General features: G+C 38.7%; 1 protein-coding gene and 1 pseudogene across 1 annotated transcript; both read right to left on the bottom strand.

Moving 5' to 3' along the window:
• Positions 1 to 2722: 2722 nt before the first annotated feature.
• Positions 2723 to 3250, bottom strand: LOC149012393 (oleosin G pseudogene; annotated as a pseudogene).
• Positions 3251 to 3907: 657 nt separating this feature from the next.
• On the bottom strand, positions 3908 to 10795 carry LOC149012392 (Acyl-CoA N-acyltransferases (NAT) superfamily protein). The gene is made up of 5 exons (XM_089158847.1): positions 10337 to 10795; positions 8761 to 8916; positions 8187 to 8282; positions 4875 to 4995; positions 3908 to 4273 (listed from the first exon to the last, which is right to left on the bottom strand). Exons 1-5 carry the CDS (start codon positions 10652 to 10654, stop codon positions 4101 to 4103), a joined length of 864 nt encoding a protein of 287 aa, XP_089014973.1. The 5' UTR covers positions 10655 to 10795; the 3' UTR covers positions 3908 to 4100.
• Positions 10796 to 11062: the final 267 nt, after the last annotated feature.

Raw genomic sequence — 11062 nt, 5'->3', positions numbered from 1 at the left:
AATGATGGACTAAAGCTGAGTAATTCACAAAGGAACAAGAAATGTTCCAACGATCAAAGAATGCTCTACTACCTGTCGTGTCTTTCACCACTAAGGGATCCTCCATAAGCCGAAGCTGAACCAGTCTAATGATTCTACGAGTCACCTGCTCCACTTTCTGCACACCACTATTATGAAGACGATTATTCATTTCCCTCCATAAACAATAGACCATGGCATTAAAACTTAAACATTTGACTGCCTGTATACATTTTCCTCTTGAAAAATGAGTTACAACCCATTTAATCTCATCACTCCAACAACCAATTGAGTGATTGGGATGACCATTCAACAAAAGAATGTTTAACCACACCCTTCTGCAAAAGTCACGATAAAAAATAAATGCTCACAACTTTCATTACCAACTCCACACAATAGACATCTAGGATCAATAGGAACTCCCCACGCTAATAAGCGATCCTTTGTTGTCAACCTTCTACGAATTTCCAACCAAGCAATTGATAAATGAGTTTGGCTCTTGGCTGCCCAAACCACCTAAGACCACACTACTTTAGAGCTAGAACCACAAATGGCCTGCATAGCCATCTTGAGTGAAAACTAACCATTTGGGGTAGCAATCCAAACGGCACAGTCACCATTAATTATTTGCAAACAATGAACCTAAGAAATCTCCTCCCACCTAGAATGAAGCAGATCATCACCCAATGGGTTTTCCCAACCACCACCTACCCCTAAGATATCACTGACCCTCATAAAAGGGTCTCTACCCATTGCTGGTGTAATCACACTTAAGTATGCCCACTAGCAACCATGAATCGTGCCATAAAAGTATAAATGAACCATCATGTATTAGGTACCTAATACAATTTACTGTCACCTGCCGTGTGCTGAGGATGGCTTTAAAAGTGGATGAAGAGTTAGAAGGCACGGGAAGGGACCACACTAAGTGATTCTTGAGCCATCTCTTCTTAACAAAATCTACCCAACAAGACTTCCGATCAACTGCTAAGCTCCATATGTGCCTCATAAGAGAAGCTTTATTCCAAGATTGCAAATCATAAAGACCCAACCCCCCTTCTTCCTTGGGCTTACACAACACATGCCAAGCCACCTTGTAGGAACCCCTTTTATCCACTCCACACCAAAAGAATTTTTTTACAATTTTTTTTTGGTGTGTAATGATACAACAAGGCAACCTGAACACACTTAGCCAATAGCCCAAAATTCCGTTTATGACAAAATTGATAAGAGTCAACCTCCCAACAAATTATAGAGATTTAGCTTTCCAAGATGAGAGCTTAATTTCCACCCTTATAACCAATAAACTAGCAAAATCTGATGTTGTCGTCCTTTTGGAAGTCAATGGAACTCCCAAGATATCTCACAAGGAACGCACCAATAGAAAACCTCAGATTGTTAATGAACACATTCTTCACCTCTACTGGAATGTTGGAGAAAAAAATATTAGACTTTCCTTCATCACCCCAAGCCCAGATTGGTCCATGAATTGCCCCAACAAGTCACATAGCACAACCCCATTATTACTAGAGGCCTTCCCAAAAATAAAAAGATCATCAGCAAAGTAGACCGATATGATCCCAAGCTCTCTACATAGAGACTAATACGAGAACCCCCCCGAACCGCCGCTACAGCAAGATAATTAGTAAAAGCCTGAAACACCAAATTAAAGAGTATTGGCAACATCGGGCATCCCTGACAGCATCCCTTTAGAATCTCAAGGAGTGCACACCATCAATGGCCACCACATGGAATGGACGAGTAACACAAGCCACCACTCACATTTAAGACGATCTACCTTTGAACACTAACAAAATAAATACATACTTAGGAACAAAATCCAAAATCCACCTCTGATTGACAAGGTAAAAGCACATCTAGAAAAAAAAATCCAAAAATCCCCAAGATGTATGATGATGGGAAATTGGGAAATTGGAACAAGACGTATGATGATGGGAAATTGGGAAATTGGAATAAGATTATGACACCGGTCACTTTGGACGGAATTAGCGAAACCAACCTCATGATGACCGTCCTCAAAAGCTCATGTCGCGGGTGTAAGCCAAGCCTCTTTCTTCAAGAAATATGATTCACTCTTAATTCATTTTTAATTCTAATAATCATCATTTCCATATTCCATATACCTTAAAATATCTTGAATCAACAATACCCTCTTTAGCATTAATTGATTTTTGTTGAATAAAATTTTTTTTTGGAATCAGTTGAATTGATATTTGGATTTCGATAGTAGTTAGAAATAAAGAAGAAAAAAAAGAATTAGCAAAATTCGTATTTATTCAAGCCATTTATAATTCAAGAAAAGAAATTTGCATTTGCCCCCGTGTGAGATCCAAAAAGACCAATGATACATTATAATTTTTCTAATCAAAATACCCTTATCGTTGTCAAGGGTCAAGATTCTACCATATATGCCCATTTCTATCAACAGTTTCACATTAAACAGTTCATATTAAAAAGGAAAAGTATGGAAGATGATCAGTCCCTATATTTCTCTTAGAAAGCTCACAAACATTGATATAAAAGATGATTTTAGGTGTTGATGGCATATCTTTTACTTCATAACACAAAACAATATGAAAAAGAATCATTTTACAAGCAGAGGATGAAAGGGAAATAGGAATTAACTAACTGGGAAGACCAGGAAGAACAAGAAGAAGAAGAAGAAGAAGAAGAAGGAGAGAAGTCAAGCTCCAGGAGCTGCATCCTTAACTCTAGTGGATAAGAAGCCACTATAATCCCAAGCATAATCCTTGACATGGCTGGCCGTATCTGCAAGCCTGCTGCGCGCATAATCTATCCTTTGAGACCCAGGAGGGTGCCTCCCTCTGATGTACCTGTAAACCCATGTCAACCCAGCCACCACCGTCACCCCAAACCCACACATGCTCAACAACCCACCCACTCCCATCAACAGCGCCACCCCTACAGGCACCCATATGGGGCTTGTCAACACTATCAACGGCATAATCAATGTCAATCCCAACACCGTGGCCGTCACCGTCAGCCCTGTCAGGAGAAGCAGTATTGCTCCAGATATCACCAATGCTAAGATACCCATCAGCTGCGTGGAGTTGGGCACATGCTCTTGCAGTTTCTTCATCAATGTAACGCCACCGCCACCGCCACCGCGCCTCCGTCCTTGGCCTGAACTGATTCGGTGATCCACCACCGCCATTCTTCTCTTACCTAGTAGAGTCTATGTGTGTTTGTTTTAGAAGGTTTTATAAGTAGATGTAGAGAAGGAGATGAGTTATTTAGATCTCTTGTGCAAGTTTGTGGACAAATGTTAGGAAAGTTAGTTTTCCGTTTGCATGCAAAGCTACACATGGTAATGTTTGAAGGACGACCTCTTCTTTAGGGAGGTTTTCATTTTCTCTCAAAACAAACAAAACCTTCTATCTATAGAAGGGCCAGTGGGTGAAAAGAAAAAAGAAATGTGAAGTCAGTTTTCTCTGGAATCTTATGCCCTTCCTTGGCCATCCACCTGTGCGAATTGGGTATGAAATGATGGCAGCCAGTTCTAAAAGACACGTAAGTCTTGACTTCTGCAACTGTTCTAAAGTTGTTCAATTCCAGCAGCAATATACTTTTCAAAGATTTTTAAAATGTGAGGTCTCAATGTTCAAAAACTTCTATTATGAGATGTCAAAGCAACTTACTCTAAAATCTATGATAATGGTCATAAGATAATTTGGAATAATCTAATTCAATGAATTCAACTTAAACAGGGCTTAAATGCTCTATCTTAAGAGAAGACCAGCAGCCCCCAACTAAATCAAGAAGTCCAATGGCTTCGTTTGTGAATCGGTGAAACCTAAAGACTTCCATCTCCTACATCTCATTTCTTCCGTCACATAGTTATCCAGCTTCAACTTCATCTGTTGATGAATACGTTAAATCTCTTTGTAATTCCTGAATTGAATGTGTTTTGTTTCCTCATTTTTCTTGGTTTTTGTATTAAACTAATATTTCAACATTTGATCTATGCATTGGACAATAATTCACGCATCAAAATGATACAACAAGCAACAGATTTGAATAATTTAGGCTTCCACACAGTATTACAAATTGTGGGTGCTAGGGAGACCAATCCATAGAAGCATCCGCCGAGGCCGATCCATAAACCTAGCTTGCCATGCAGGTTCATCACTTTCATATATAAAGCCACTCTTTGTGTACAGCTTCTTTGCTGGTTCATTATCAACAGCAACATGAACGTACAAATCAGTTATACCTGGAATGAATCCAATTAGCTTTTCAGTATCATCAGCCATTTTCCATTTTCTTGTGTGCTAAGTGAACCAGTTTTTAATCATCATGGCCATGGTTGCATCAATATAAGGTTATGTCCAGAGGAAAAACTGAAAATACTTAGATGCTGTTACCATTGGCTTTTTGAATTTGTTTTTTAAGTTCTCCCTGTGTTGCTAAGTTTAAGTATTCCTTAAGAGCTGGGAAAACTTAAAATGGATTTGTGAAACTGAAAAGTGGAGCTAATATCCCAATCAAAATCACATGAGATAAAACCATATAATGGATATAAAATGAATCTGATTATTTCCTCTAGTTTCTATTAAGTTTCCATTCCCTAACATCAGTATGTGATTTCATTTCCTCCAAAAAATTCCCACCCTATTGAAATGATAGAGATTTATGGAACCATGCTTGTGAATTATGTCATAGAGTATCTTGTGCAGGCTTTGATGAGTATATTTACTCAGATGAAGCATTACTAGAATCCCTAAGTTGTACATGGAGACAATATTTGGTTGCGTCAACACTGAAGATTAAATCAGATATGAAGATAAATGTAGCAAGAGTGATAAGATGGTTACCCCACTCTTCAGCAACTCTTTTGGATTTGGCAACCAATGCATGACCGACACCATTTCTGTGCAGTTCTTTGGCAACACAGACATTACTTAAATAAGCCCTTGCAAAATCAGCTCCAATGCCCTGTTAAAAAACATCCCTGCTATTTTAAGAGGAATAGATCAACTAAATGGATCCAAAACAACCACAAGCCATAAAGTGGATAATTCAAGTAGTAAGAGCTAATCTATAATTAGACACAAGAACACTTTCCACTTGGAAAAAAAGGCATTGATACAACATTGGAGATGGAATGAATGCCACTTAGGAACAGATAAGTGTATTATCATTGGATTAACAGCCACAAGTCAACAATGAGATGATATAACATCTGCGATCTCACGCAACTGGTGCAAAAATTTCAAAGAAAACAGGTATGAATTATCTTGAAGCTCACTTGATTAGCTTTTGATAAGTGTTGATACATGAAGACAGAGATCATTCACTCATACTAATTTTGGAGGATATATGCATTCTATCCTATAAAACCTGGAAAGTGACATGAAATTAATAATTTATTTTGGTGGAGCCCATGTTGATGTCGATATTTGGTTATTGGAGTCTTCTTTTAGTAGTAGATTACTAGATTAAGCATTGTTGTTGGATAAAATATTATATTTAATTGCAGTAGTGTGCTGCAAGGCAGTCTATTGTGGTTGAAAATTGGAAGTTTTCACTTGGGGTAATCTTTCAGAGAATGCTGGACAATGAAATGGGTTGCTTCACTATGATTATTTTTATTCATGTTTTTGTACTAACGCTATTCAATTTGTTGAACAAAGATTTAGCAATTTTACATACTAATAACCCTTACTAATTTCTACCCCAGTCCTCCTCCCATTATTCTCTGGCTCTGGGCCATCCCTCACCCGTTTTTGTGGACCTCATGGTACAATGAAAAGGAAAGGACATTTTCCTGACTCCCTGCATCACCTCCTGCTTTGCCTTCTCCTCCTTCCTGTAAATAATCGAATGACACCACTCCCCTGCCTTTCCTGTTCACTTCCTGGAAAGACTCACATGATGCGCACTTGAAGTCCATTTTACAAATTTCAAAGTTTGCTCACTCCTACTTCAGTCAGTGTTTGAGTCCAAGGCCTTTCTTTTTACGGTTCATGGATGAGGTCAGAAAATTCATGGATGAGGATCTTATTTCTTTTTTGACCCAAGGGGTTTCTTTTACAGTTTTTCTTAAACTTGTAAGTGATGCAAATGTTCCAGCTTCTTTGTACCTCTCCTGCTTAATAGCTTACTGGGGGTTTCCAAACTTGGAAATGATGAAGGACATTCTGCACCATTGCTCAATGGTTTTCAGGGGCCTTTCTGTAGTTGGAACTAGATGATGAGATTTCTTTCTATTTTGTTTGAATAAAGAGACAGACAGATTTTGATGGAGGTTTCTTGTATTTACTGCAAGAGGAGGACATGGAATAAGAACTCTTTTGCGGATGAGTCATTGTCACTGACAAATAGAGAGACAAATAGTGCCTCTTGCCTCTCCAACTGAAGGGGATGGATCGCTAGAGTTGCATAGAGTCATCAAGTAGCCAGCATCATGCTTTTGATAATCTTGCCAATTGCCATCATCTCCTAGTAGCTGAAGTGAGTCCAGTGGCTTCTTGAACTTAATGCCACCAATCTGCAAGTGTTTTGAAGAGGTTGTGGTAAAAAAACTTGTCTGAAGATGGGTGAGTTTCAGACCAGTGGAGGTGTCTTGCACCATGTATGAACTCAGAGAATAGGATCCATTTACCAGCCCCCATCTAGCTAAGTTTTTTCCTGACTATCTGGGCTGGGCCTCTCTCTTCTTAAATTCATCTTTTAGTCTCACAATTCTCACATCTTACATCTACAATTCTTTTTCTATTTCTCCTGGCACTTACCTTCATTCAATTTTCCATATGGTTTTACTTGGATCCTGTAGACGACTCCACTCAGTTGTGATAAACAAAATGGTATTGAAGTTACTTCTCATTTCTCTCTCTTTTCTTGCCTTGTAAGGAATTTTTCTCCCTAACATATTCCTCTCTATCATGAGTTGGCAACATCTAGCAGTGAATCCTCTCCTATTCTCATCTCCTGTTTCTCCTTTCACATATTAATCTGTAAACAATCCCAAGTTCCGTAATGAGCAGCAGGTAGAGAGAAGAAGAAAGATATCTCTAACATAGTCAATAGCCTGTCTCTTTCTTCCCTCTCTTCTATCCAAAACTTAAGATTCAGATCTCTTAAGAATGAGATTTATTTTCTCCTCTTTCTCCAGTCCACCCTATCAACTACCACTTTGCTATCCCTCAACTTCTCAAACACCACACCCCCATCCCTAGCCCAAAAGGGGGGGGGGGGAAATCAGGAAATTATCTTTTGATTAATTCTGAAAATTAATTATCATACCCTGCAGTTACCATCTAAAATCTGATTGTTACATCAGAGACCAGACCTGAGCATTCTGAATTTGCCCATCACCCACATACCAATCAGATCTGATCAATCTGCAACCGGGGAATATTTTCATAGGAAAGAATGAAAAGAAAACAAATATTCCACCACAACAATAATTTTGTCTGACATGGTCATGACATTGAACCAGATGGAACTTATTTTCCTCTTTTTTTTCCTTGTTCTCCATACGTTGAAAGATGGAAAGCAACAACATCATGATACTAACCAGTCCTAACTTTTGATGAAATTGCACCAAAATATTCCGGTTTCCCAACAAATAAAATTAAATACCTGAATTTTGATGACTAGATGATTTATCAGGAATTCAAACTCTGGTGGATTTTCAACATTCCCCATATTAAAAGCAAGATGTCAACAAAAGTTAGACATTCACCCTAGCCTGGAACTCCCGAACCACTAGAAAACGTCAAAGTTTCAGCAAATTGTTCATTTTGCTAGGGGATCAAGCTTGGTGGTCAAATGTAATGCATGTACTTCAACATTTGACATCTTTTGGCAAATTTCCCACCTACAAGGTATCTGTGACAGACATTCAGAGTTCTTCAGGAAGACGAAGAGACAGACATCATATGTCACAGGTCTGAAGCCAAAAACCACTTCTGGTTTTTTTTTTTTTTTCCAATCTAATAACTCAAATGTTGTAATCTCCCTTAAACAGGCAGTTTCAGGACAAAATTCTACTTTCTGGGAATTGAATTAGCCTCGTCTTCCACCAAAATGTTTGAAATCCCACCAAAATCTTAAACTTCACACCTTGAATAAAACAAATAGATATATTCTTCATAACGTTATAAATGATACTTCAGCAATACCTCTGGTTTCTCCCCAATTATTTCCTCTGGAAGTCTAGTACATTGGTTAAGGTCAAGGCTCCCCACCACCACTCGGTCTTCTCCATTGGTGGAGAACTACAATAAGTAATCAATAGAGAGCAAGTTAAATAGTAATTGATGTAAAAGAGAGTAGAAGGAAACATTACTAACTACAATGTCAATACACATGCTTTTATAATTGAAAACATTATGGGACTGCAAGTCATGAAAACCAGGAAACTATTGTTATAACAACACCAAAATTCCAAATAAATGCAGAAGAGAAAGAACAATGTCAGATTGTTAGAGCTAGAATGACTACATTCCCTAGATTAGCTGATTCACAAAGAGAAAATCAGACAATAGTGAACATGTAATTCTGGTAGGTAATATCTTATTGTATTGCTACTTTAGTTTTGTATAGTACAATTTCACTCATCAAGAAGAATTACCAGCCAGTTGTTTTCCAGAAAGCATTATGTTAATCCCCCACCCACCCAACCCAGCCCCCCCCCCCACAAAAAAAAAAGGAGGAAAAAAACTAACAATCAATTGACAAACCAGTAGTTCATACCTTTAATGTGGAGTGCAGATCATCTGAAAAGACTGATGTCTTTGACAATGGAAGAGTGGCATTTATGCAAGAAACCCTTTTAAATCCTATCCTCTTGCCAGCAATACGTTCCTTTAGTGCTTCAAACTCACGCTCGGCCAAGTACTTCTTATGATCCTAATAGAACTTGATACGGAATAAATACCATCAATACTACAGTAAAAAGGGGTGGGGGCACAAACTCAAGATGATGGTTTTTATGAGATCATAGTGAAACTATCATATACATATGATAAAGCAAAAATTATATTCCTGCTCCTCTTTCTAGTCATTCTATGTCTCTACTGATTTTGGTCAGCCGTTTATCTCACAAAGATATCCCATCAGTATAAGTAAAATCAAAATTCCCATTGATCTTATTCTTCCCAAACAATTCTACCTAGAAAACATAAATGTATGAAAAGGCTCTCTCTTGTCAATGGTATCTTAGTAAATTGAAATGCAGATTATTGTTGGTTGGATCTAGCTAAGTATTGACAAAATCCACAGCTAGGCACATATGATTAGCCATGTGTTATGCAAAATGGCTACATTAAGGCATCTTATAATCAATGATTTATGTACAAGTTCTTAATCCAACTTACTTCCTTCTTCTTCTATTTTTGGGAGGGGGGCGGGGGGAAGTAGGATTCACAGTTTAAAGGCTCATGTGTGAATGTGTCAGTGAAAGAGACACGGAGCAATCGACAGAACTTAGTTAAATGTCGTTGAGCCAGAGGCAGGAAGAAGGAAGAAGAAAAAAATCCCATCCAACCTCTCTCCCTTTCTTCCCACCAACTCCCTCACTCTTAAGAGTAGGGCAATCTTGCTTTCCACTGGATCAAGATGCTTGAGATGCTCTTGGGTATTCTAATTTGTTTTGAAGTGGTATGGGATAAAATGAGACATTTTTTGAACACACGAGGTCTTCACACTGTTAAAAACATAAAGAAGATTCCTGTAGGACATCTCCAAACAAAGACATCCACCTGATGACCTAGTCATTCATAGCATAATCACCTTCTAAAACAAGGTTAGCCACTGATGAACTGCAAAAGTAAAACCCCTGTGATAGTGCCATTAACATCAGCGGATTGGAATCAATTTTGCTAATTGGGCTAGAGAAAGCCAACAAAACATAACATTCCTGATCCTGAAAAATTCCAGCAATCCTTCCACATATGGGTATCTTTTACTGCTATGTTATGGTTTGGTTGATAAATCTGGAGGTGGCAGGTCCCAATCACCTTGGGAAGCGACAGTTTAGAACAATTACTTCATATTCGGATCATGAATTTTCACTGGGTTTTTCTAGTTAATATGAATCCTGAAAACCGGAAACAAATATAACCTTGCCCATTTTCAATTCAATTCAGCAAACTTCGGCAAGTGCTCATATTTTTCTTCCCACTGACACAACAACGTAAGGCCGCAAGAAATTCCCCCCTTCCGTCACAATCACACCAGAAGCGCCGATAAGAAAACATAAATGGAGAAAATTCATATAAAAAGAAACAAAAAGACTAAAGCTAAGTAAACGATCAGTCCAGCACCTCACCTCGACGCCGTAACACTCTTTGAATTCACGGAAGGATCGTATACGAAGACAAGCAGCAGCCCATAACTCTTCCTCAGAAACAGCTTCAGCGATTCCCAGAGCAGACCTGTCTAGGGTTATCGTTACAGGGGTGCAGAGCTGACCACTGAAGATCGACCGGGACTGACCTCCGGCCCTTGGAAAAGGAAGAAAAAAGGGTGAGTGGCTACTATGTGTATAGAAATTAGGAAGGATTGTTCTGCAACTTCGTTGACTGGCCCTCCTCTTCCTCCTCCAATGGGGAAGTGAGAGGTGAGGAGAGGAACACAGAAGCGCCATTTTATCTTCCACTAGCTTCCGTTATGTATGGATTGCGTTTTCTGTTGGCTCACTCCACTCAATCGTTATATGCTAGATAAAAAACTGATCTTGCTAGAATTCTTGAAGGCCATTTAGCCACGCTGTGCCGTAGGCGTAGACCGTACAAACGCATTTGCAGAAACTTCTTTTCCCTCTTTTGCCCTTTTCTTTCTGAGTCTGATCCTCTACATCTATGTCTTGCTCATCCAATCGTTGGATAGATGCTATCTTTAATAGTTTAATCATAACCGTTATATTGTGCACCCAAATAAAATAGCAATTTAACTGTTAGTGTGATTTTTGAGCTGCGAACCACGAACCAGGAATCAGGAATCGAACCACTAGGGGTGCACCCCAACTTGTCATCATGAATATTAACATCTCTCT

Source organism: Hakea prostrata, chromosome 6 (genome assembly GCF_041222555.1).
Source record: "Hakea prostrata isolate BN-2017 chromosome 6, UWA_Hpros_2, whole genome shotgun sequence".
Lineage (NCBI taxonomy): Eukaryota > Viridiplantae > Streptophyta > Magnoliopsida > Proteales > Proteaceae > Hakea > Hakea prostrata.
The sequence above is the reverse complement of the archived record's forward strand: the minus strand, read 5'-3'. Positions and strand labels throughout refer to the sequence as shown.